The following is a 27573-nucleotide window of genomic DNA, read 5'->3' as shown; positions in this document are numbered from 1 at the left end:
TGGTAACCCCCTGTCTGAATAGGCTCTCTCCCATGGGGGGAAACTGTGTTGTTGACACCACAATGTACACAATGTGTGTGTGTGTGTGCCTTTTAGGTTTGGACTGCAATGCATCGTACACATCAGCCATATTCTTATGTCACTGGGTTTGTCAAAGCACATAATCCTTCTTATATAAATGCTTTTTTTTTGCCCTGGATAGGAGTACGTGAGAGATGAAGCAGCTGTATCTAAATAAAACAGGAACAGTCAGTGATGCATGTAGGCATGCAGAGCAATCATGCTACAACTTTCAGTGCATCTCCACCAGGCCAAGGAGCCTCGGCACATAGCTTGTTTGCATACAACCACAGTAGGCTAAAACACATATGATGCATAAACAGTTTTGGTAATGAGTCATACTTCATAGGCACAGCTTATCAAGGCCTGAGTCGCTTGTTTTTCCCCCACTCTGTTCAATTGTCTGCCAGCATCATCACGTCATGTCAATTTTACTTTACAGCAATCCAAGTTAGCACACAGAGACTCTCATAAACCTTTACCGTCCACAATATTGTCATATAAACTGGTGTACATTTAATCATCTACTACATTTTGTTAGCATTGATTTTGGCAGTGGAAGAGCAGGTTTGTTTTGACACGCTGCTGTTTATCCTACGAATACTCTTCCAGACTGTGCACATTATGCAGTTTTTACTCAGAGGAATTGTGCATTAATGTTCACGTAAATTAAGTCTGCTCTCACCAAAAGACCCATTTAATCTTCGAAGAGGAAACCTGCAAGAAAATTAGCGACACCTTTTGAGTGCCCCGTGCCACACACACACACACACACACAACTGATTTATTAAAAAAAAATGTTTATTGACATCAGAAGCAATTTAAATCTCAACAATAAACAAGGCATTTTTTTCTCTTATTCTTGCTATTACAGTGGTACATAAAGATCAGTAAAACAACTGTGATACGTCAATTTTGATAACATGTCATTTAAAATAAAAACACACAGGAAGAAGAAAAAAAAAAAGAAGAAACACTCAGATCTAACTCAGAACATTTTTATGTGCTGTGCACCACTAGCTAGGGTAAATACTGTAAGCCCACCCCTTTACACTGTACCAGGCAGGATAGTGGTCTAGGAACTATCACTGAAAAAATAAGACTGGCAGAAAGATACAGACACGATACTTGTGTAGTGTCAACTATACAAAAAGGAGAAAAAAACTGTACAGCATAAAAACAACTGATATACACAGCCTTTTTTGTTGTTTTTTTTCCTACCCCTTGCATACTAACGTATTTTCTTTCGGTAAGTGAAGTGTGTACAAGGGGGTTAAATGCTTTATAAACAAGAAAATGACCACTACATATGCCGCTCGCTGACTACTCGTCATCATCGTCGTAGTCGTCCTCCTCTTCCTCCTCGTCCTCCTCATCATCATCGTCATCATCGTCCTTCTTCTCTGCCTTGGCCGGGGCTTTTCCTGCTGCTGCTGCACCGCCACCGCCACCAGTTTTGCTCTTAGCACGATATGCTGCGACCTCCTGCAATAAAAGAGTAAAAATAAACACTTAACTAATGCAGGAGCCCGAACTTTGGTTTGTAATTTAAGCTCACAAGGACGAACCACACAACGTGAATCATCTTGTCGCCTCAATGCAATACATCACCATCTCTTTACCTTTTCATACTTCTCCTTCAGTTTTGCTGCCTTCTTCTCAAAGGGCTGCTTGTCCTCTGAAGCAGTGCCGTTCCACATCTCACCCAGCCTCCTGGCAACATCTCCAATAGACAGACCAGGGGTCTCGCCTTTCACCTTAGGGCGATACTCTGAGCAAAAGATGAAGAAGGCAGATCTGGAAGACAAGAAGGGGAAATAAAGAGAGATTCATATTGTGTTTTTCCATTTCAAGAGGCTGTAAGATCAAGTGTTGACCTGCAGTACTTACGGGGGTCTCTTGGGGGCATTGGGGTCCTTGTACTTCTTCTTCTTGCCTCCCCTGGTTGGGACAAAGTTCATCATCTCCCTCTCATAGCGAGCCTTGTCCTGCCTGGCCAGGTCCTCAAATTTTCCCTTCTCCTTGGAAGACATTGTCTGAAAACAGAAAGGTGACTTGTTTATTGTACTGTCTGAGTATTCCCTTTGCCTCAGACTCCTTAGGGTCTGGGAGGGTGCTGCAATGTCTTACTTAGTGCACAATGTGAGCATCTCTGTAAAACTATCCAACAACATCCTGCACCTGAATTATCCAATGTAAAGTGACATATGGTCAGTTCTCGAGAATGAAATCCATCCACCCAGCTTACCTTCCATCGCTCAGAGCACTTCTTGGAGAACTCGGCAAAGTTAACCGAAGCTTCAGGGTGCTTCTTCTTATGCTCCTCCCGGCAGGTCTGGACAAAATATGCATAGGAGGACATCTTGCCCCTCGGCTTTCCTGGCTCTTTCACCATCTTGGCGGCAGTATCTAAAAACAAATGTTGAGATTAAGTTTACAGCTGCACAGGTATTCAGAAGTGTATGAATTTTATTGTTAGGTGTGACTTTGAAAAGAGGAATAAGTGGACAATTGCTTAGATTCTATATGCTAAAAGCTTTGTATAAACATAAAATAAGAAATTTTAAAAAACAAATTCAGTAAGTGGATTTCTAAAAAAAAAAAAAAATTTCTAATGAATTATCTATTAAAAATCATAATTATTAATATTAATCATATAGCGGGTAAGATTAAACCGCCTCACACGTTCCTCTCGCCATACAATGGGCACGTATTTCATTTCTCTCCATCCACCACTGGCATTGATGGCACCACCTAAGTGTCCCGCCCTCCCTGCTGTCAAACGGCACTAAGTTAGGTCCCGTAAGACCAGTCCTCTGAAATAAAGCCGTCCGGTGCAGACGAAGCTAATGCGACGAAAATGACTTTATTTATTGATGTAATCTGTGCTGTGGCCTTTACATAAAACTCAGTGGTCCGTGGTCAACTCCCATTCTGGTGCTTTAAAACTGGCATCGCACTTCGCTACGTATTCAATAATAGAAACCACATAAACGTGTATAAATATGTTTTCCGTGCAGCGATGCACTTTGACATGAAACGGCAAAAGTTCCCCAAGTGCGACTGCATAACATAAACCTTAGCCCTCTGTGGGACTATAACGGAGGACCTGGCTCTCAGACAAAATGACTCGTGTTTTTGCACAAAAAAAAAAAAAATACCCTCAAACCCCATCTGCAACAAGAATAGGCCTTCTGGAAACTCCCCGTTTCATTCATGTTCATGTTTTCATCAAACAAATAACTTTGACACAAAAAGACACAAATTACACATAAAGGCGTATTTATTGGAAAAAACACTCAAAACTGCGATTCAGTGTGATTTGACAATCTTCTCTCATCTGTCTTCATCCAGGCTTACTCTGGAAATAATCGCGAAACATTTGCGAAAACGTTTAAAACTGTTCATTTTTCCTTTACATTTTCCTATTAAATGCTACTGTAACTCCCAGTAAAGCGGTGTCGACCGAAGTAGTAATGGCGCATAGGCTTTCGTTGAGGAAAAGGAGGTCAACAACGACGGCAATATTTCTTCTTCCATTTTGTGAGAATGCCTTCTTCATGAAAGAAAGTCCCCCTCAAATGTCTCCTCCCGCCCTTCAGTTCGCTTTGCAACACGACAAATATGTCTGGAAAGCCGGCGATCTTGACAAAATATTTCCCCGATTGATTCCTATTGCACTAGCCGGTTTGTATAGTAATACATTGGGTCTGCACTGTGTCTATGAGCGGGCTGTGCTACTGCCTTGGTTTCTATGAGCTCCTAATGGCCGCTCGTCTTCATCCACTAACATGGAGAATATGGCTCCTTCTCTTTGTGTCAACGCACAGCCATTGCACTGCATGCAATAGAGGGCAGAGCGACCGCGGCGACCACTTCATTTCAACCCCCGATTAAAACCATTTAAAAGCATCGGAAAAATCCCGCAATGGCGTCGTTTGAAACACGAAGGGTTGAACTTTCTTTTGCCGTCGTTACATTTAATAGTTACGGGTTTGTTTCGCGAGAAAACACGGTTAGAAAAAGTTGAACTGAACTGCGCCTCTGTCACTAGCTTTCCATTTGCCTCGCTGCCTTGCCTCCTATGCGAATACAGTCAGCCATTACAGTAAAGCGCAGATCGTGAGGTAATTTTTTCACCGTCTTCTCGGGTGAATTGTGACAAACAAACATATGCCTACATATATTCTGATTCGGTCTCTCTTTTTCTTAGGTTTTTACAAATTTTTGTGTTTGTATCAGAAACCCGCACGCTCTCCAGCCTTCACATGACAGGCGTTCAGCTTCGCAATGCACTGCAATGGCTAGCAAACGGTGAGTCTTCTACCATTGTCGCTAACCGTGTTGTCCGCTAGACATTCCTGAATTTTTACGCGATATCTACCGTTGGGTTTGACTCCATTTTGTGGAAATGACACGACAGTAATATTCGGAATTATTCCTTTTTGACGAAATCGACAGTTTTCGTCGAATTCACTCAAGGTTAATATTAATTTCTGCCTTTTTATGGAGCGTCTGGTCCACACTCCCAGGCAGGGTAAATGTCCGTTACCGTTACCTGCTCAGCGCCGGCTATTTTTTTGTTGTTTTCTTGACGTTTCACGGCGATAAAATTATTTACAAGCGGCGAAAGGCTTCTTATTTGATCATGGCGGACACATACGTGAGATATTAATAAATGTTATCGTCATTCTCGTCGTTACGAACACTTAAAATTTTCGTGTGTGATACTTACCTAGAGACTATCGCTGGATCTCAATGCTCTGCAATGGCTGTGTGTGAGGGAACACAGGCGATACGCAGTGTCTTCAGTCTTCAGCTCTCTAACATTACTCTCGGAGGGGCTCTCACGCCATTGGCCAGCGCCCAGTCTGGCGCTCCTCTGATTGACCGGGAGCTTTTCATTGTCCTAATAGAAGACGAGGTCCCATTGGCTGCCTTTTGTGAAACGTCACTGAAGTTTTCTGAGGCGCGTGGATACAAAAATATTTCTGTCCCAGCATGCTGGAGCTGGTAGTAGTGTAGTGTGTTTGCCATAGTATTGAATTCACTACGTTGAGCTCAGTGTAGTGTACAGTAGGCAAGTTAAATGAATGAGACAACGTGCAGCGCTTGTAGTCAGTGAACGGGGCGGCTGTAAAACGCTGTGCGGTTGAGTTGGACGGGCTGTGCACCTCTTCATCAACCAGCCCCATTGTGCATTCACCTCAATACACGTGAGCTTATTTGCAAATTGTGACTTTGAAAATGCATAAGGTGAACATCGCGTTTTCACGTGCAAACGACAGAAGACGTGGTTGCTCATCCCATACGGTACAGTTACGCTATGAATGTGAAATTTTAAAGGATTTGGCTGTGAGTTGGAATGAAAACACAATAACAATCCATTTAATTGTCTGCCTATTAACAACTGTATAAGCCTTTATTTTCATTTTAGACTCTTATTAAGAAAACGTCACTCCTCTGACTACACCACACAGTGTTTTCTTAGTATTTCCGGCAAGTATACACTTAATTTCAGCAGGCACTCATTTAGTGCTTTTGCTATGTTTGCTTATGAGCCTGTAGTCCCTATTAGGCTCATATAGAAATGTATCATGCAGGCATCAGATCATAATAAATGCACTAAATATGCATTCTAGGTCTCACAACGGAGTGTTTTTATTTTTTTCAGCACAATATGATTTTGGCCTCATTTTGATAGCTGATTGAAAGATGATAGTGTCCTCATCCCTAATTAAAACACAGACTCATGGAGATCAAAGAGCTACTGTGCAATTCAAGCCAAAGGTAGTGGGACAAGCAATTTATAGTTGGAAGGAAGGGATTTGGCAATAATATATGTTGACATGATTTTTTAAATTTATTTATTTATTTTAAACACTGCTTTCAGATCTGTTGTTTGCAGTAATACATTCAAACTTGCTAATTACAGGTCCCATTTATATATAACAGGACTGAATAGTAGCCTCACAGCATTGGGCTTTTCACAACCAGCCCCAGAAACATTTTTTGTTCTGTGCAATGAAATAGTTAAGGCCCTAAATTGCAATATACATGCATTGTAAAAAGACTGATTAAAAACCCATTCATTTTAATGCAAACTACTGCTGCCAATCATAATATATTTAAAAGTCAGGGCTTTTACAGCAGTTCATACAGATTTTTATTTTTAATGAAATTGCAATTGCACTGTGTAGGGACTAAAGTCTTTCTTTATACCATCAATGTCCAACTTTTTTAATAATTTCATACTTCTTATAACAGAATATAAACTACATTACATGCAATAAGGGTTTTACACTTTTTTTCACCCCTCATATCTGATACAAACTTTCTAAACCACATTTTGTTGTGGTGCTGATGAAAAATACAGCCCATTAGCTCTGTCAGTAGATGCCAAGACATCATGTGACTGTGTATCTGCTTGTTTGTCTGATCAGAGATCAACAACAGATCTTTTAATATTACACACACACACATCTATATATTGCTGAGCACATGCATGCTATCCTGTGATGAACCTGTGACCTTGCTGTAGCGCCACCATCAGATAAAGATGAGAAAATATTTCATATGTGTATCTGTCTCCCATTAACTGTGCTGTTGTGGTATCTCCTGACCCATGACATAAGCAGACACCACACTTGCTGTGTGCATTAACTAAACATTACTTAGGGTTATATTATAACCTACATTTTACATATGAATCATGCATATAATTTTTCTGTTCATAGATTCACGTTTCCAGCAGGTAGAATACTGCTGTTTTTGACCTTGTGACCTGAGCCTTAGCACCACCATGGGTAAAAGTGTCACATAAACAGCGGAAGAATGGATGTCCATTTAGCAGGATAGTCTGAATGTGTCATTTCAGGACAGTGATTTCAGACAGTAAAAGAGGCCTTTATCAAGATGACTTGCTCATTTTTGCCCAAAGTGGAGGTAATGCAGTTATCTGACTTTAAAGGCTCTGTGTGTTTAAATGTGGTGGTGGGGGGTGGGGTGCTAAAAGAAAGAGATGTCCCTGTTCATATGATTTGCAAAATACAGCGATATCTCCACTGAAGATAATCATATGTGCTTAATGAATGATTGATTGTTTCTCTACACATTTAATAAGGAAATGGGTCCCTAATAAATATGCTACTGCTTAGCAGATCATTTAGAAACAAAGAAAAATGGCTGACACAGAGTTTATTCTTATCCTTGAATTAAGAATGGGAAGGGTGAACTGATTCCAAATGCCAATCACAACCCAGACTCAGGCCACATGTCTGCCTGTGATGCTGCCTGTCTGTGTCTCATTTTGCATCAGGAGATGCCATGGCAGAAAGCTATAGCCTGCTCATGAGGCTAGGAGGCGGCCGGTTTATGCATTCTAATGAGCGCTCCCTGGGAAAGATATGCAAATTCATTTTGTCATCAAGAGGAAAATAGAGGACAGGAGAGCAGCAGATACAGGAGGGGCTTAAGGGAGGAGGCCACATGCAAGAGGCGGGATTGGGTGGAGGGAGACGTGTGTGTGCACTTCTGTGAATGTGTGTGTGGATTGGGGGGTTCAAGAGCAGGAGGTGTGAGAATTGGGCTGTAGTGTAGAACCAGAGTGGGGGACATATGTAACCCCCATCCCACCCCCATCTAACCAACTCCACCCTTCTCAAATAAAACAATAAATCAGCCTTTACAACACCAGAAGAGTAAACTACAGAGCAGATGAAGGAGGAATTTATTCAGGCTTATATATCAGAATAGAGGTATCTCAGGTGACTACTGCTCCAAGTAAGATGTATCTGAAAATATCTGAAAATAACATGAGATTATCAGTTTCAGTTTTGACAGTCAATTAACAGTTTTGGAAGTGTGTGTGTGTGTATATATATATATATATATATATATATATATGTATATGTATGTATATATTCCCTGGTGCTCCAATTACCACTGGTACCACTGTTACTAATACTCCCCACATCATTTCATTTATTTATTTATTTATTTATTTATTCATTCATGGGGCCTTGTAACCTGTGGCGGGCAATTTCGTATTAATGAGGGGTAAATAAAGGATCATCTGATAACAATGCTACTACCAATACTACTACTAATAATTTTAAGTATTTATCTAACCTTTATTTAATAATAATAATAATAATAATAATAATACATTGATTAATATTAATCATAAAGTTGGAAAGAATAAAAATTGGATTAGCAAATGAACTTGTTACAGTACTAGACTACTTTCAAGCAGTTTATAATTCACTCCTGAAAACATGGCGTTCAATTTTTTATTTCCCTCCTAAAATGATGCCTTTGAAGACATTAAATAATAATTATTACTGAAGCCTGTCACAATTAAACAATAACGTTAATGATAATTAATATCGTGATTAAATGCAGCGTATATTTTATCACGTCCAAGTTTATGTTCTCGCACTGATTACTCTCCATTTCATGGGCAGTGCCTACAGACAGTGCCAACGTGAACAACAGTGCACAGTCACTGCAGTTCACACACCTACCGAGCGGGGGCCAGCGGAACCTTTGTCCGTCAGAGGGGGGAAGACAAAGGCCGCTGCACGAGCGCCGGCGAGCGGAAGAAGAACGTTGGTAACACGAAACGGCGAATGGATTCACATGGACCCACTCTGCAGACAAGGAGTAACAAATACAGCTTTGTTGGATGGATTTCGACAGCCAGGATCATAATTTAAAATCTAATTTAAATTTAATGTCGGTACGTATACGTTTTTATTTACGAAAACAGAAAATGAGACTGTGTAGCGACTGAAATTAATACCCGGCGTTAGGCTAAAATGTTAGCATGCTAGCCGCCAGGTGCAGAAATCAGTTAGTACATGCAGGCTTTTTCATAGAGTTTATCTCAACAACGGGTTTACTAGTTTGAAAACAAATCATAATTGTCTTATTGTGTTAGCTAGCTAATGGGAATAGGCGTTATGTGTCTCATAAATTAAAAAAATAATTTAGTAGTAGTTTAAGTTATCCGATGTATTTGACATTGGAGATGTTATGTGTCTCATAAATTAAAAAAATAATTTAGTAGCAGTTTAAGTTATCCGATGTATTTGACATTGGAGATGTTATGTGTCTCATAAATTAAAAAAATAATTTAGTAGTTAAGTTATCCGATGTATTTGACATTGGAGATGCCTCTTCACACTGTATTAGACTTTGCTCTAACCATCCAGTGTCTCTCAGTGAATTCTTTTGGCTGATTTTAACGCATGGTATTGTCTTTTTGCACTTTTTGGTGCTGTTTTAATAGTTAAATTCAGTGACTCCTTCTCTCCATCATTGGTGGCTGTCCTGGTTGTCCCACGTGTGTCAACTAACACCTGCCTTTAGGCTACTTTTATGGACACAGAAGAACTAGCATAAAGGCAAATGTTAAGGACAGGGAAACATCTTGGGTCCTAGTTTATTTCTTCTAATACCTTAGCAAAAAAGAAAAAGTTCTTGTAATAGAACACAAATAATTCTAAACTCCTAAACTTATATATATATTTATACAAAACGTATAGACAAATGTGAAGTGGGGGTGAATAGTATTAATAAAATATTGAACCACAATATACAGCACTTCATATTATTACTAGTATTACAATCCCAATTCCATAAGAAGTTGGGACACTGTAAATTAAAGCAAAATGCAACATTTTGTAAACTCTCAACATAAATTAAGTCCAAAGACCAGATATTTAATGTTCAGACAGATAAACTGTATTGTTTTTTGTAAATATACATATTTCTGAATCTGATGCATGCAACATGTTCCAAAACAGTTGGGCCATGGACATGTTTATCACTGTGTTACATCACCTTTTCTTTTTACAACACCCAATAAGCATTTGGAAACTGCAGGCACTAATTCTTGAAGCTTTGAAGGTAAAATTCTTTCCCATTCTTACTTGATGTATGACCTCATTTGCTCAGCTGTCTGGAGTCTCTGTAGCTGTGTTTTGCGCTTCATAATGCGCCACACATTTTCACTGGGAGAAGATCTGGGCTGCAGGCAGGATTGTCTAGGACCGGCACACTTTCTCTGTATAAGCCACACTGTTAAAACATGTGCTGAATGTGACTTGGCATTGTCTTGCTGGAATTAAGCAGGGACATCCCTGAATAGGCGTTGTCTGGATGGCACTATGCTGCAAAACCTGTCTGTACTTTATAGCGTTCATAGTACCTTTAGTGATGTGCAGTTTACCAATGCCATGGGCACACATCCATGGCACCCCAACACAACCTTCACCATCACAGTTACTGGCTTTTGAACTTTGTGCTGGTAGCAGTCTGGATGGTCCTTTTCCTCTTTAGCCTTGTAAGCACGTTGTCCATTGTTTGCAGAAACAATTTGAATTGTGTACGCGTCAAAACACAGCACACTTTTCCACTTTGTGTCTCTCCATCTCAGATGAGCTCAGGCTCAGAGAAGTCTGTGGCATTTCTGGATGTTGTTGATATATGGCTTTCACTTTGCATGGTAGAGACTTAAATTTAAAGATGCAGCAACCAACTGTGTTTACTGACAATGGTTCTCTGAAGTGTTCCCAAGCTCATGTAGAAATGTTCTTTATACAATCAAATTGGTTTTTACAGCAGTGCTGCTTTTGTGGTCAAAGGTCACAGGCATTCAGTGTTGGTTTTTGGTCCTGCTCCTTGCATGCAGAGATTTCTCAAGATTCTTTTGAGTCTTTTGATGATATTATGGCTTACAGATGAATAATCCCTAAATTCTTTGCAAATGTGTATTGTAAAATGTTATTATTAAACTGTTGGAGTGTTTGTCCACACAGTTTTTCACAAAGTGGTGAGCCTCATGCCATCCTTGCTTGTGAATGAGCTTTTTAAGGATGCCCCTTTCATATCCAGTAATGATACTATTACTGTTACCAATCAATCTGTTTACCTAAGGAATATTCCGTGTGTTTTGTGAGCACAGTTTGAACGTTAAATATCTTGTCTTCGTACTGAATTCCATTGAAAACAGGTGGAAAAAGATTTGCAAATCATCACATTCTGTTTTTATTTACCTCGCCTGTTTACCTCAGCATCCCAACTTTGTGAAATCAGGGTTGTTTATGACAAAATTCAAATAACAAGCTATTTTCCAAATAAACTTATACCAATTTGCTGAAATGAATACCTGACAGATTAAGGTACTTTATTACATGGATGCTAAATCCTATAAATCCAGTATTGCCATACATTTTTTTTGCTCATCGATGTGTAGCGTTGCCTTCAATATAGCTAGAGGTAAGACAGTGAAAGTTATCACTGTGTAAACAACATACTAAAATCTTGGTTGATAAATTCCTATTATCTGATGGTATGTATAATCATATAGTCCTATTCTAAAATGGCGTGCATTTCCATGTAGTTCAATAACTTGTAGGCATCGAGTAACATGTCCTATGTGGTGCTGTATTGTTCTCCTCAGGTGAACCACGTTGCAGCGACATGGTAATATTTTTTGAATGGTACCGGACAGCTATGGAACAGAAGAGCAGCAGCGGTTTGCCAATGACTGGTGAAGACACTGGTTTGGGTGCTTTGGCCTCGCCACTGGTGGGGTATTTGGGAAAAGTCAGTAGAGCTCTTGTTCTCCTCTAACTGTTGTCACTTGCGCAAAGCTGAATTGAAATTGAAAAATACTGTGACTGGGCAGTACCAATCCAAATTTAACAAAAGAAAACAAAACACAAATGGAAATCTTTTAAAGTAAAAGGCGAAAGTTTTGGTTTGGTTTGAATCATGGGCTGATGTGTGGAATTAAAGATTTCGTATGTATATTATACATGTTATATGAGAAACTGTGTACTACATAGAATAAGATTTTCTTAAAACAGTGTATCTATTTGAAGTGAATAAATGGTTTACTATACTTTTATATGTACTTTACACCTAATTATATTGATAAAATTTTACTTTACATGTACAGTTCAGCCACACTTAACTGTCATTCACACTGTTATTGATTAGCACTGCGTACTCTTACTTGTATGCTCCACTTCTGCAAGATAAATCAAGCAAACCCCTCCCAATTTTCATTTATTACTCTAATGCATGTTTACAGATGAGTGTTAAAATGTGATTGGAAGAATATGATAATGAATGTTGAATGCTGTGGATATTGGTGAGAAATGAAAGAGATGCTGAAACTTTGCAGTGAAGTTGGTAGGAAAAAATCTAATTTATCTGATGAAAATATATGCAGGCAAAAATGTAATGTACATGACGTTTTGTCCATCTTTGCATGTTCTTTAGAATTGTTTGATAACTGGGGGTTAAACATGAAATAGTGAAACAACCCGTCCTTTTTTTCGTAGAGGTCTGTGCTCTTTATTAATGCCAAGTTAATGATCTTAATGTTTTTTTTTTTTAAAGGTTCAGGAAAGAGCTGCTTCCCTGGAGTATTGTCCCTGGTGTACTTCAAAGGGTTTGACCTATGCTTTGCGCTCTTACCGCATCAACCTCCAGGAGTCCATCACCCTCTGCACAAACCCACAGGTAAGTCCCAGTGCTGCTGTCACACACGCACACATATTCGGCTGAACAACCATGGTTTATGCCTTTTCTGCTAGCTGCCATGTTAACCTTTCTGTATCCATTCCCACACAGTGCCTTTTCCCTCTGGTCAGCCGGTCCTTGGAGGATATTTTGGCTAGCTTGGATCCTGTGGAGCCCACTGTTGGGAAGAAAAGAAAACATGCCTTGGCACTGGAAGAGGAAGACTTGATTACACCGGTACTCAAACGCCCCGCACACAAACGCCTGCAGTCATGTGAACTTGACGGTCTTGGTTCACAAAGTAATACGGACACATTAATCGGCCAAGCAGAGCATGGCGCTGTAAACGTCAGCAATGGTCAACTTGCAGCACTCAAGGCAGATGATGAAAAGGTAAATGGATACGCAGAGGCAACAGGACAGGAGTCACTACAAGATGAGGATGATGTTCTGGACAAGGAGTTAGAGAATGCCTCTTGTACAAATGGTTTTGCTCCTCCTACATGCTTGACACCACTTGGGCCCCTGCAGTGCTCACCAGAAGCCTTGCTGACTGCAGATGGGGATGAACCTGTGCTCTCTCCTCTCCAGGGTGCTCCTGGTACATTAAAGGTAGAGGATGACTTCAGGAATCTGAAAAGTCATCCCGAGGTGCTGAACAGATGCTGCAGTTTGGACCCCAATCATTCCTTTCCCACAAATGAGGACATTTATTCAACTGCAGTTAATACTCCATCACCTCAGCGCAATCAGCAGACAGCAAGGCCGGAACACAAATCACTGACTGCAGACATCACTGCGTCTAAGGACACGGGAGTCATTAAGTCAGAAACTGAGGATTTGTCCTCTACCACGATAACAGAGTCAGAGAAGCTCGTGTCTGTTCCGAGTCAGCTTTTCTGGAGGAACAGCGACAACCTGTGTTGGCTGGACTCACTGCTTGTTGCTCTGGTGAACTGTAAGAGCTTGAGAAAGTGTAAACCTAAAGATGAGCCTCAGCGGCCATCTGTCTGGCACCTGCTGAGAGGATATGAGGACGTTTGTGCTGCCATCCAGGTCCATCAGCAGACTGGCAAAGGTAAGTCAGCAGATAATCAACAGTTTGCCTGTGAGTGTATTGTAATCACACTACTTTTATATTGTGGTATTTCATCTACAACTAACCTTTAATGGTCCGGTTGTAAAAATACACTAATCCTAAACCACTGATGTCACTTAAACAGCTGAGTCACCTATAATTTCCCTTTTCAGTAACTCTAGTCAGGGCTCGAAATACTTTCATGGGTACATATGTCACAGACTGGTGCATGTTACTTTTGAAATAACTTGTACCAAAATGTTTTACCTGCATACTTTCTTTAATGCACCAACAACATGTAGAAAAGAAGAAGCACTAGAATCCCACATGGAGAGGTGTCTCCTGTGAGTCCTGTGTAGTGATACATTTTGATATTAAACATTAACAGGAATTACAGTTTAAGTGCAAATCTTGTAAATACAGAAACAAATTGGTCAAACACGTAACTAAAATTCCAGTATAAAACAACTGAATTAAATAGATCGGCCCTGTCGTTGAATCCCTATCTTGTACTGTAATACACTGATGATCCCTAAGTCGGCCCCTGGCAGTTAAACGGAGGGCTGGGAAGTGGGCAAAGTGTCCTCCTACTGTCAGCATCGGGTGAAACTGATAAGAAGACGCTGCTGGGTCCGGAGTGAATGTGTGTCGAAAATCCAATTTAAAACTAACTTCACTGTGGCGCGGTGGTTGCAACTGGCTTGACAACAGTTATTTACAGTGCTGCTGTTGCGCTGTGCTGCTCCGTCTTGTCTTCTGTGCGCTGTCAATGTCCTCTCTTTGTGCCGCAACCTTATTGGTTCTAAAAAAAAATTCCATTGTGTGAGAAAATAGATGTGTGCCATGAGAACTGCAAGAATCTCACTATCAATGCATGAGAATTGGCAGTCTTGTAGTCACAACACATTTTCTGGACCAAGTTACGTGCACTGGTGCATGTTGAGCTGAGAAATGAGTGCACGGTTCAGATTTTACGTGCACTACCATGCATATGCACTTGGTATTTTTAGCCCTGCCAGTGGCAAGTAGTCTTGCAGATTGTTTTGGTTTGAGTTTTCCAGGTTATAATATATCCGTCTCTGAGTTTCCTTCTGCGTCCTCAGTCGGTGGGGTTGTTTTTGCTGAAACAAAACATTGAACATGAAATATTACAGCAGTTTGACATGTCTCTGTTTATTTAGTCTCGCTCACCAGACTTTCCTCAAGAAAAGAAAGGTCTGGCTGGGCCGACTCTCACTGTGAGATTGGAGAAAAAACGCCCCGGCTGCTTGTACTTCTTTCAACCAATCACAATCGTTCTGGGCGGTGCCACAGCAACGGTGCGCTTGCAAAAATATTGCCGGGGGGAAACAGGTTTTGGTGTAACACGCCTACAAAAATATCGCCTACAGGACGCGTACCATGGCAGAAAAATGGCTACATCCCCACAAGATCAAACACCACAAAAGTTAGTAAAGGACGTGTTGAAAACGGTTGAAAACTGCTACACAACCGGAGGTGGTAGGGCGGGACTTAAGCGGGTGGCTCATTCCGCCCAATGAGAGGCTGATCTCTGCAGCGAACTTCCGCCCACTCAGACTGCTGTTTATTTGGATGGTGGCAGAGGTGGAGACATCAAAATCTGGGCGCATTAAACTGAAACAGTCTGCATTGCTACATACCACGAGGGTTCAGTGACAAAATGTTTTTGTGTGTGATTTGGGTGGCAGACCCTGACATGTTTGCATAAAATGAAAGTTATTTCAGAATATTTTGCTGCCATCAATGAAAATATGCAAATCCCGTTCACGATAAAGGTTAATTTACTTGTTAATAGGTTTTAATAATATATTGAAATGCCTTTATGTGTGTTGTTTGTGTCCAGATGGTGTTGTGAGGGTGCCAAATCATGTGCTCCAAAAAGCCAATGCAGATCTACAGAACCTCAGGATGTCAACCTTCAAACTACTTCAGCCCAAGCTGCATTGCCAACTGGGTAAGCTCAGTCACTGAGGACACACCAATGTTTCCCAAAGAACTGCATTTTAGTATTGTTGGTCACTTGGGGTAAGGCGGACCTTCAGTTGGCTAAAACAGCTCAAATTCAGCCAGTGTAAACCCCAGCTCCAGGGGTGTGGCCCCCAGGATTCCCTGATCAGCAAACTTTCTGTTGCTGTCCTTAAACAGATTAATGAATTAGAGTTGCTACAGCCGCTAACTGAGAGTCAGTCACCAGCACTGCCACCCTCTCTCCTTCCTGCAAAGTAGTCTCCTAGTGGCGGGAAATGGTGCAGTGGGACCACTGGCTACACTAGTTAATTCTGTTCTCATTTGTGGTCTGATGAATAGAAATCGAAAGAGCGGGGCAAGGAGGGGCTGAGCGTATCAATGTGCAGCTTGTAGCTCTATAATGAAATAAGATTTTACCCATTTTAGATAGCAAAAAAAAAAAGAGTCAATATGTGGCGGTGAATGTTAATATTGTGGCAGGCCGCCATAAATAAATCAATATATGGGAAACCCTGCATCAGCCAAGCTGAAATGAGTTCAGTGTGAAAAAGTGATGATTTTGGACATTCTTAGTGTCTGTCTCCATGATGCCTAGATGCTGGTCTTTTAAACTGTTAGTACAGGTTTTCACAGTCATCATGTGACCCTGTGTGGTTTCAGTGTTCTTACCAATTCAGGCCAGTGACAGTGGTGTGACCAAATCTGTGTGTTTGTTGTAGCTGATGATACTACCACCCAGAAATCAATTAAGAAATGTATTCTGAAAGGCTATGTGTCATACCTGAGATTTATTCACAGTGTGCACTCATCATAATAAAAATAAATTTTTATTACTTGTAGTGAGAATGGCAAGAGAAGAAATTTAAGTTGTTGAGCACTGCTGCATTGTTCTTCTCTTGCACAAAGTGGCAGATTAGTAATTTCTCAGTCACCTGTTCTCCCCACATGAGTACACACTGGTGAAACTGCAAAGAGGTTAATATTGAAATTAGATCGGAGGTTGGCTTAGGGTAATTTTTGGACTCCGTTTCATGAAGCTGTAGTTTCACTTTCAGAGGTGGAAGAGGTAAGACCAGACTGTCCCACACAGCTGTGGAAAAGTTTATAGACATTTATAGACACAACAAAAAGTTAATAAATCTAAAGAAATAAAGTTTTTCTTTGGACTGTGTTTCTGGAGCCACCAGCACTGATAAGAAACCAGTGCTAGATCAACTATATGCAAATTATGCCAAGCGACTGAGAGCAAGGGAGAGATGTCTGAGCGAATGTTTTTCAAACTCAGCAACACAGTGCTCCCAGGGCCCCTCAAGCCTTCTGTTCATGAATATTAGATGTCACATTGCCTAATGCCACTTTTTTGCCAAACAGATTGCAGTGACAAAAAGAAGTATATAAAGGAGTCCGTCTTGTTTTGGCAAGTTGATTCTGCTAAATGTAATCACGTAGCTTTGGCACAGCGTCAAACGCCCCATGTTAGATTTTCAAACGGCTAAATTGCTTAATTACCATCAGTGTTTTAGTTTTTCCCACCTCTATGTATTGTGCTTCAGATATTTGGCGCGGGGCCCTGTTTAGAATCCAAGGCAAAAGTTAATCTTGCGATTTCAAAGCGACCATTATCACCCGATAACACAAAGTGACAAGTTCAGACACGCAAATCTTGGATTTTGCTCGGCTTTATATTAAAGCGGGAAAACTTGCTTACTGGCTGTCACTCTTTGCATTCTGAAAATACAAAGGGTTGGGGTGAGATAGTGGGGGCAGTGATGCATACATAGTTTAGATACAGGCAGAAGAGAGACACTATACATTTTCAGGCATGCGGCCACATGTGGTCACCAACATTTAGCCCATATCTCACCCACAGAGGAAGTTCTATGAAATCACCTGGAAGTGGAGAGTGAACCGCAGCTTCTGTTAGCACTGCCGCCCATAACAATGGCTCTAACTGCTGCATGTTTGTACTTTTCAGGTCAGATGGAAACTCCTGTATTTGCCATGCCGCTTCTGCTAAAGATGGACTCTTGGGTGGAGCCTCTCTTCCAGTCAACCTTTTCATGGGAGTTCAACTGCAGCGGATGCAAAACCACCACGAAAGAAAGGTAGATGATGAAATACATGATAAATATAATAGATTTTACTTGATTGACTGGAGCGTTTTGTCTTTTTTAAACTTGCTTCAGAGATTGAAAGCATGGAGAAAGTAATTTTGTTGAAAGTAATCATGCTGGGATTTGATTCATCGCTCACCATAGCAGTTGGATTAGGGCCCACTCTGCCTCTGGTTTGTTTTGGAGAGGGAATATATGTAGATTAATGAATCACTGAAGACAAGTTGGTATACATTCCTTGTAATAAGTGGCTTTTTTCTTTAATCTCTTTACACATTGGCTCATTTATCCACAAGGGATTGTCATTAGTGGGCTGAACTTAAGTGCTTGCTGAAATCTCTCAGTTTATTAACTTTTGGTTACTAGCGACCGTTTTAAAGGGGAAAAAATGTGTCCAGGAAAGCTATGTGAAACCAGTACAGAACAGGGGTCTATTCCAGACCCTGAGTCTAACCCTAACGTTGATGAATGCCAAAACGGAAAGTTTTCAGTTCCAGCTGATCAGAATTAGTTTAACCAACTCTGAGTATGTTGGAATTTTAAAAAATGAAGCTCTGTTACTACGATTCACCATGGCAACAGGTAGATAAAGGCAGAACCTCCATTTGAATCCAATGGATGCATAAATAATGCATGTATATGCGGACTGTGCAGATTTATCTTTAGGAAAAAAAACAGCCGGAGTCAGAGTGGGGGAAAGTGTCAACAAGTCAATCAATCAATCAATCAAGCAGTTTTATTTATAAAGCCCAATATCACAAATCACAATTTGCCTCACAGGGCTTTACAGCATACAACATCCCTCTGTCCTTTGAACCCTCACAGCGGATAAGGGGGACAGGGGGTATGGTAGAAACCTCAGGAAGAGCAACTGAGGAGGGATCCCTCTTCCATGATGGACAGACGTGCAATAGATGTCGTACAGAACAGATCAACATAATAAATTAACAAAATTAATAAATTAAGTCCAACAATAAAGTTTTATTCAGGGTTGTTCTCTATCATCTATTAGGCCTAATGAAATGTAAGTCTGATAAAAGATTAATTACAGTGAATTCTGACTGTGTACCAGGCTATAAATTACATTATATTTTAGATTATTTTTTCAGCTTTAATCTGATGAGAATAAAACATGGCCAGCAACTGAGGATGAAAAATGGTTAAAAACAATGTATAGCTCAACAAATAGAGGCATGACTGTACACTCACAATCTGATCCACTAATAATGTGGTTGGTGATTTACACTTATAATTGATGTTAAAATCCAATAGATTAAAAAAAAAATTCCCATATGTTTTGGATTTTGGTTCAACAGTGTTCAGTAGCTTTATTTTAGCTACTTCAATAAATGTAGTAAATTTAAACATTGTCAGTGAAATACTGTTAAAAAACATTCAGACCATGTACAGCCTATTTAAAACTGTATTCTGCAGCTGCATCATGATCCCTTTAACTCTGAAACATTAACGTATAATTTCCAATTTTATAGGAATTATTTTCCACTGGTGCAACAAATCACATCATGAGTGATATAGATAATTATTCATTGATCCTACTTTTCTAAAGCTTCATATTGACTTCAACAACTTAACCCTAGATTACACATTGTGTGCACTAAACACTTTACTGGTGCTGCTCCACTGACAGCTGTCTGCAGTTTTATGAAAAAGGACATGCAGAGGTTTGACTCTGAGCTGAGGGCGACTTGATGGTGCGTAATATTTAAATGAGAGTGTGTGAAAACCACTGTTCAAAGAAAGGACTGACAGTGCATAGGAGCAGTAACTTTAGATCATCCTGAGTAACAAACTAATATCTAACGAGGATTTTGATTCTGACACACAGTAAACATCTGCTAAATAATGCCCTTTGATACACACTGAAGCAATAAAGAAATAAAACGGCGGGTCTGGCTCTGTCAGAGGGAGGAGACGGAGAGAAACTCAGGGTTTGGTGTAGAAAACCTGTCAGGGAGTAGGTTAGGTCCACAGAGTCACTTACCACAGTGAATGACCCTCTTTCTGAACAGAAAACCCAGAGTTAACCTTATGTCAGGGTTAATTTGCACTGATTTTTTTATACCAAACCTGCTTCCTGGAATACACCCCAGTGCATGGTCATGACTTAATGCAACAAGTCAACTGTGATTCTGTGTCTGTGCAAACTTAACCCCTTCAGTTGTGGTAAAATATTTTGGGAGAATCAAGTGTAGGGGCTGCAACTAACAGTTTTTTAAATTAATTATTCTGTCAATTACCTTTTTTCATTACGTCCAAAAAATTGCCAGACAACAGTGGGAAAATGCCCATCACAGTTTTACAGAGCCCAAAGTGAATTAATTTTCTCTTGAATCAGTCAAAATGACTGCATTATTTTTTGTCTGTTGACTAAATGATTAAGGCACTAAACAGTTCAGCAGTAATCTGGTGGATGGCTCTGATGGATTGTTTACAGTGGTACATTGTTAGTCTTCATTAATCTTCTGTTTATGAGAAACTCTTGGCGACACCAGAGCTCCGATTCTTTGCCCAACCCAAAGGTTTGGCCGGGGTCAAACTGGGCTGGGCTGTAATTTCACATAAATGCCCCCCGTCCTGAATTGAATCGTGTCCTTGCCAGTTTAGCTTTTTTTGTTTGTTTGTTTCTCAATGAAAGTGGCAGTTCTCGTGCTAAAGACAGGTGAAGTCATGGAGTAAAGGACTAATATAGGCCTAGTTGAGAACCAGGGGAGAGAAAGAGCGTATATAGGTAAGAGAGAGACAGAAAGAAGACAGAGAGAGGGGCTGTAAGACAACTTGGTTGGTTGGTAGTGTTTCCATCTGCCTCCCCAGCAGTGGCCAGTTGATTTAAGCTAATAATTGCCCCGCCTATTAACAGAAGTTTTACGGTAAATCAAAAGGTGGTACAAGCTCAGCTAGTGGTCATTGTGTATATACAAGATACAACAACTAATATTCAGTGTTGACATTTGAAAAACACATTGTAATGAAAATGTAATTGTCCTGTTATACCCACTCCTCTTTTGTGCAAGTGTATAAATCCTAATTGTATTTCATGCTGTGCTTTCAGGGTTATGAACACTCTCCCCACCTTCACAAAAGTTTTGCCTGACTGGAGTCCACTTGATGCAGTCCACTTGGCCCCGTGCAATGTGTGCTGCAAGCAGAATCAGAGGAGGACTATGATGCTGGAGAAGTAAGAAATAAACTGTTACTGTATCTTCCTTTTGGTCTTAAAAATGTTGTATTATAACAAAGGCTTTACAATCACTAGCTCTTTTGGAATTAATAATTTGATTGGTGTATGTGTGTAAGCAAACTGCACAATTGGAAATTAAGACCATTGTATTTCAGTGGTGTGATTTTAATTTCAAATTTGCTTTTGCAAAGTAATTATATCCATTGTTAGAAAGTGATTATCCTGCAGTTGTAAAAGCACAGAGGGTTAATTGATTACTGTGTCAACAAAGGATGTCCTTTTGACAAACAATGTTTGTTCAAATGATTAATTATTATGAAGGAGCTAAATGGCTATCTCATATTCTCCAGATTATATTCTCCAAATACAAAGATTTATTGCAGGGTCCAGCAGAAATGTGCAGGTTGTCAGAATAACAAAAAAACCTCTCTGTTGTACGTGGACCTCCACATCTACAGCTAGTTATCTTTAATTGTCTCCCTACAGCACCCTAAGGTTACTGTCAGTGATTCTCAGGGCAAATAAAATTAACCAGGTAATTCTAACTCAGCACTCTGCAATCAAATATTTAAAGTACCCATCTTATAATAGAAAAATGATAACATGTCTGTGTGTTAGCAGAAGTAAGAACGACATGTTGTTTTAATAAAGTCCCTCCTAGGCATTAACTTTTCCATCAGTCTAACCAGACTTGTGCTTTGTGTTTTGTTTAGTGTGCCTCCGGTGTTTGAGCTGCACTTTGTAGAGGGGCTTCCACACAACGATGTCAGAACCTACACCTTCACCTTCAAGGGGAAACGCTACTCAGTCACCACTGTCATACAGTACAACCAACAACTCAAGCACTTTGTCACCTGGATTTGTAATCCTGATGGTAAGTAATCCATTATTATATACAGTATGTACACTCACCTCTAGGGCTGGGTGTTGATGCTCAATACCTTCAAAACTTCTTCTGTCAAACGATACCTGGTTTCAATCCTTTTTGTAACCTGATGTAGAAAAACAACTCTTCATATGGTATTGCTTGCAGCCAATCACTGCAAGCACTCTTCAGTTTAACGTGACGTGTGATTGGCCCACAACCACAGCAGCTACAGCCCATACAGTCTGGTGTGGAGAAGTCAGGCGTGGTGTGTTTGATAGAGTTGGCGATTCAGCATGGCGAGATGCCACCAGATGAGTTGTGGCATTTTGGTCAGCTGAGTGCTTCAATTCACATGATGAATATCGAATGAAATAGGAAAAAAGGTGTCAAATGAAGTTCTCTATCGGTATCAGTACTGTCATTATCTCTACGACCATAAGCCTGTAGGGGATCATGCGTTTGATTCTGTGTGTGCTTCTGCTAGTGTGTGTATCTGTCTGTCGGCAGCTAATCTTGCAAACTACCGGACCAATCAGCCTCATATTTTGCGTGTACATTTATGACTGTATGGTTAAGCGTCTCATGTCGTTGCCAGGAGTCACAGTTGTTGATAAACCTGTTTTTTTGAGTGTTTTATACCGTCATTGATTCCCGACTCCTCACTCTTCCTAACCGGCTAGAAGGGGCTGCAAGTTTTCTAGAAATAATCTCAGCTAAAAACAACAGTCCTTACCATCTGTTGCAGGCCACATTTTGGCCTTCAGCATTGCTCGAAAACTGTCATTCATCGAAAAGTTTGGTCTCATTTTGAACCAGAGCATCTGCAGATTATTTTCATACTCGATATGTTACGACCCAGAAAAGTTAGGCACATTACAAGATGAAATAGTCTCCTTTATGTTACCTTCGCTTCCATCTTGACTGTAAGGAAGCCAGGAGGGACAGTTCCTTCAGGCGCAGCTGTTAGGAAGATTTGTTCTATCTTCCCGTGCAGCATCATACCACACCGGGAGTGTTTCAGAAGCATTGTACATTGATTTTGTAGGCTTGTCAGATTTTGTTGATTTGGTCTTTTTTCCTTGATATTTGTGCTTCTACCATTAATAAGTAAGTAGGTTATGTAGTTAAATGTTGTTGTGTGACACAGATCAAAGATCTCCGACTGTGTTTTAATTATTAAAAATACATTTTATCCTCATAATCGTATTCTATCGACACTTCACTTCCTGTAGGATGGAAAACTCAATCTGCTCTGTGCAATATGCCTGTTTTTTTTTTCGTCAAGAATAGATGAAGTGTGTATTTTTATTAGGTTTTGCAATGTGCTGCACCGTGTCTGCTGAAATTACATTAATTGTGTAGAGTGGCCACAATCAGCTCTGTGGAGATCTGCACTCTACTGAGTGTACTTAATATAGTTGGTACTAGTATTGTATTTTTTTAAATGATACCCAGCCCTACTCACCGGCCACGTCATTATGACATGACAAAATGTAGGTAAATCAATAAGATTGCATTTTTATTTTTAGAATATGTTTAATTACTAAACCATCCTGAGGGGATGTCTTTGTTACAGTATTTTTTCCATGAATCACTGAACTGAATCAGAACTTGTTTGTTTTTGTTTTTAGCCTCTCTTTATCAATCTGTAAGATGCTTTATCCTTGGTGTGAAACCATAAACACTTGAACTCAGAGCTGAGTCACTGGATGTTGATATGTCTCTTCCTCTCTGTTGTAGTTTGCAAACAGCACATTCTGCTGGTCAGTTCATGCAATGTTCAACTGCAGGAGACTCCAGACATTTAGGGATTGTTTTAGTCATTCACAGATCGTTTCTTCTTGTCAGTTAAGGTTTTTACCAATTTTTAATTATTCTTTCCACATTTTATCTGTTCAATTATTAGTCTGCATTTTGTTTTGCAATTTGTATGTTCTTTTCTGTGTACTGCTGCTGTTTTTGCTCCTGTAAAAGGAGTTGTTTGTCATGGTGAGGTATTTTTGTGCTGTTTTTTTGTTCTCTAAACGTGATGTAATACCTGTTCCTTGCAGGATCATGGCTGGAATATGACGACTTGAAACATCCTGACTGTCAGACCCATCAGAAGCTCCCGGTCCCTGCTCAGGAGATACACGTCATCTTCTGGGAGGTGGAGGAAGATAAAGAGCCTCGTGCCTGTTCTCCCTGTAGCACATTTGCTGAAGCTGCCACATCCAAAAATGAAACAAACCCCAGTCTGGGTGATGAAGGCTTAACAGCAGATGAACTGTTGGATCACACCTCAGATCATTCTCTACTCATGTCTCACAACGACACCGACATCATCTGTGCACTTTCACCATCTGAAGACAACATGGACACAACTGTCAGAGCAGCTGTTGACACATCGATAGGCTCCACAACGCTGCTGGACACATTCGAGGGCCTTTCCCATGATGACATCATCACACTCACACTGGTGGAAATAAATCCTGATTCAGAGATGCAGCCTTTAAATGAAAAAGAACAAACTGAGGATTTGAGTGTTCCCAACGAGAATGAAATGACTGACTCTACACCGGATAGCTCCTCCGCTGTAATAGCGAGTGAAATGTCTCGCTGCCCTGTTGATGAGCTCCCCTCCACCTCCTCTTTATCAGATTCTGGGGATGGCTCGTCCAGTGATCCTACGTTTGTGCCTGGTGGCACGAGGGGACAAAGGAAGGGAAGACGAGCTGGCAGAGGCAAAACCGTCAGCAGACAAACGGGTAAAAGGAAAGCAGCGCCAAAAGCAGCAGCACATATTTCACCACCTGCATCTTCAGAGCCCTCCAAAGCAGTCGGTAGTGAAACTGAAACTGCTGCTGCTGCTGCTGCTACTGCTGCTGAGGATAACCCACTGCCTGTTGAAACTACACAGCAAGTATCCCCCGTCTCCTCCACAGATACCTCACCCGTCGCCACTGCTCAGAAAACTCTCACGTCCTATCAGAACTCAAGCTGGTCCTTCCTGCTGAGCAAACACCCACTAAACCCACTTCACAAGTCGATTGCTAAACTTGCCACCACCGACACACCTACCTCTGCCACCACAGTAAAGCCCACGCCTCCCACTCGCTCTACGCCCAACCTCTTGAGAAGACAGCAGACATCTGCAGGACTCTTCCCTAAACCAAAACTCAGGACAGAGGAGGACGGAGGTCTCCCGCTTAAAGCTGCAGAAATGTACGGCGGATTTGGTGCAAAGAGCTCAAACACCCCGAGTCCGCTCCCATCTACTTCACTTCTCAATGGCAGATCAAAGCTGGTTCAACCCTCACCTTCTAACCACCATAAACCCCTCACAAACACTACAGTGGTGCCTGGTACACCGCTTCCTGTGCCTGGAGCGAAGTGGCTACCTGAAATATCCTCTTCAAAGAAACACCGCAGCCACTCCTCAAAGATTCCTCCAGGTCTCAGCGAAACAGAAGTCCTCAGGTACAAGCTGATGAAGAAACTGAGGGCAAAGAAGAAGAAGCTCGCTGAGCTCAATCAACTGTTGGGTCATCAGGGGGGAGCCCATCTCCGACCGGACAGCACCGCCCTAGGCTCCCCTAACTCCGTCACCTCCAGCACTTATGATAACTCTGTCTGCGATGACATCCTCTCGGACCTGCTCTCTCCAGCAACGACCGCCAGCAACCTTTCACCAGACAGCACAGGCTTCCTTGAGATGATTGCCAACGGGCAAGATGGAGCAGAGCAGTTGGACTGTGGAGTCAGTGCAGTTGGTGCAGTTGGTGCAGTTGGTGCAGTGTCGCAGACGAACGTGCACAACACTGAAAACTTCCTGGAGGAGTATCTCTCGCAGGCTGTGGCGCAGAGACCAACAGAGATGGAGACAGAGGCACTCACTGCACTTGAACTTTTCATGTGAGCTGTCGGGGGTGGGGGTGTGTTAGGGTTGTTTTTTGCGATCTCCAATCACAAATATCATGAACCATAACTTCTATGAGTTAGAATCATGACAGAAATTATATGAAATTGACTGTACACCTCATCTGTCACTCAGACATGTCCTGAGCAGCCTTTCCCACATGAAGATGTAGTTTATGGTTATTGAATCTCTGTGTAGCTGTTACTAATTTCGATGAATTAATGAAGGTTATATGATTGTTTAGTATTATTTATGTGGAACATTTGGAAACCCTAAAATTCTTTTGTGTAAGTTTGGCACTTAGTTGTGTATATTTTGTATGTAAATGTGCTGTATGTTTACAGCCAGCACTGTTTGTTTGCTCTGTTTTGTTATTTTGAAAAACTACTTTAACGTTCTCATGGAATCTAATTTTTTAAAATGTCATTTAATAAATACTTTAGGTGACTCTAGTGTCTGTTGTACACATTGTAGAAAATTTGTGCAGTTTTGTTTCAGCTTTCTCAGTGAGAGAATAAAATATTTATATTTTCTGTTTTTCGAAAGTCACGTGTTTGGAGTCGTTCAAAGACCAAGTTATTTGTGAGTCGAGGTTTTGCACATATTACAGATCACAGAAGTCTAAGTAGTGATTAGCCTGTTAATGTACTGTAAGTGAAAGATGAGTAATCTTGTGAATGTTTTAAAGTATGAGGAATATTAACAAAATTCAGCATAATTTAGGGTACATTTAATCAGACATCAAACATGCATTGGTTCCTAACTGGCCAAGCCAAATATCTCCTTCATGATTAGTTCAAGGTCCATACAGTATAATACATTTAGCATCCTGCTGGTGTTTGGCCAAGTCATCGAGCTAGTTTGCTGCCTTCATAAGTAGCTGTTTATTAGTCACACGCTCTACAGCAGGAAACAGCACTTCAAAATAAAAGCTCTGTGCCAGAAATTCACTGTACTTAAAAATAAAGTGTTTTTTTACAAACTTGACATGTTTCAGAGTCCATTCAGAATGTGCCGCGACCCACATTTGGTCTACGACCCACCAGTTGGGAACCACTGCTCTAATGTGTTGACATCTGTGACAACAGGAGAAAGATGTTGAAAAGTGTGGATAAAAATTCAGATGATTGACTGTCAGACCCTTAATTAAATTTAAAAAAAAAATGTTATTTCTGTGGTTAAAATGAAAGTTGAAAACAAAATGCAACGTAGAAGACAAAAATTAAAACCAGCAAATCTTTTAAAGTGGCTTTGAATACCTTGCAAAATTACAACTTAGAACAAATAAATAATAGAAATCTACCTTTTAATGGCTGGAAGGCAAACAAAATGTCTCCCATTTAGGACCTGTAAGCAGTTACTTTTAAAGTAATAAATACAGCCTTGGTGTAATTTTCAGGTTTTAATATGTCACAGCCATGTAAACAAACATTAAATGAGACATGAGCAGTCTATTAATAAACAAGCTGCATTTAGTCCTCCTTACAGTGCACCTGTTGAGTAATCTTATAGTAGTTTGTTTAACCAAAATAGCACCCAGTATTAGTCCATGATGCTTACATAACCAACAGATACAGAGATCCACACAGGTGCCAACAAGCCACCTTAACTGCCCCTGTGTGATAGTGATAACCACAGCCTTGTTATATCAAGCTAGTAGCTCCACATTACATAGATACAGACATGTATCAGACCAGGATGTACGGACTTCAAATAGTACAGTCAAAACAGATGTTCCCATACCGGGAGTCGAACCCGGGCCGCCTGGGTGAAAACCAGGAATCCTAACCGCTAGACCATATGGGACATGCTCATACAAGAAATTAGCAG

General features: G+C 40.6%; 2 protein-coding genes and 1 non-coding gene across 3 annotated transcripts; 1 reads left to right on the top strand and 2 right to left on the bottom strand.

Annotated features, from left to right (window-relative positions):
- Nucleotides 1–843: 843 nt before the first annotated feature.
- hmgb1a (high mobility group box 1a) lies at nt 844–4936 on the bottom strand. The gene is made up of 5 exons (XM_033610677.2): nt 4796–4936; nt 2309–2469; nt 1951–2096; nt 1683–1857; nt 844–1545 (listed from the first exon to the last, which is right to left on the bottom strand). The coding sequence occupies exons 2-5, from the start codon at nt 2453–2455 to the stop codon at nt 1384–1386; spliced, it is 630 nt and encodes a 209-aa protein (XP_033466568.1). The 5' UTR covers nt 2456–2469; nt 4796–4936; the 3' UTR covers nt 844–1383.
- Nucleotides 4937–8656: 3720 nt separating this feature from the next.
- uspl1 (ubiquitin specific peptidase like 1) lies at nt 8657–26730 on the top strand. Its single transcript, XM_033642341.2, has 9 exons — nt 8657–8800; nt 11528–11673; nt 12475–12597; nt 12709–13675; nt 15540–15650; nt 17640–17769; nt 20849–20974; nt 21691–21851; nt 23897–26730. The coding sequence occupies exons 2-9, from the start codon at nt 11548–11550 to the stop codon at nt 25741–25743; spliced, it is 3591 nt and encodes a 1196-aa protein (XP_033498232.2). The 5' UTR covers nt 8657–8800; nt 11528–11547; the 3' UTR covers nt 25744–26730.
- Nucleotides 26731–27477: 747 nt separating this feature from the next.
- On the bottom strand, nt 27478–27549 carry trnae-uuc (transfer RNA glutamic acid (anticodon UUC)). The gene has a single exon. It is a non-coding gene; the product is annotated as a tRNA-Glu (tRNA).
- Between the last annotated feature and the right edge of the window lie 24 nt (nt 27550–27573).

Source organism: Epinephelus lanceolatus, chromosome 11 (genome assembly GCF_041903045.1).
Source record: "Epinephelus lanceolatus isolate andai-2023 chromosome 11, ASM4190304v1, whole genome shotgun sequence".
NCBI lineage: Eukaryota > Metazoa > Chordata > Actinopteri > Perciformes > Serranidae > Epinephelus > Epinephelus lanceolatus.
The sequence above is the reverse complement of the archived record's forward strand: the minus strand, read 5'-3'. Positions and strand labels throughout refer to the sequence as shown.

Bases quoted from the DNA above. Each gene is read 5' to 3' on its own strand.
- hmgb1a (XM_033610677.2), bottom strand. From the start codon at position 2,455: ATGGTGAAAGAGCCAGGAAAGCCGAGGGGCAAGATGTCCTCCTATGCA. The intron at 2,097-2,308 runs GTAAGCTGGGTG...TTCTGTTTTCAG, and splicing joins AGTGCTCTGAGCGATGGAAG to ACAATGTCTTCCAAGGAGAA. The intron at 1,546-1,682 runs GTAAAGAGATGG...CTTTTATTGCAG, and splicing joins TGAAGGAGAAGTATGAAAAG to GAGGTCGCAGCATATCGTGC.
- uspl1 (XM_033642341.2), top strand. From the start codon at position 11,548: ATGGTAATATTTTTTGAATGGTACCGGACAGCTATGGAACAGAAGAGC. The intron at 13,676-15,539 runs GTAAGTCAGCAG...GTTTGTGTCCAG, and splicing joins CCATCAGCAGACTGGCAAAG to ATGGTGTTGTGAGGGTGCCA. The intron at 15,651-17,639 runs GTAAGCTCAGTC...TGTACTTTTCAG, and splicing joins CAAGCTGCATTGCCAACTGG to GTCAGATGGAAACTCCTGTA.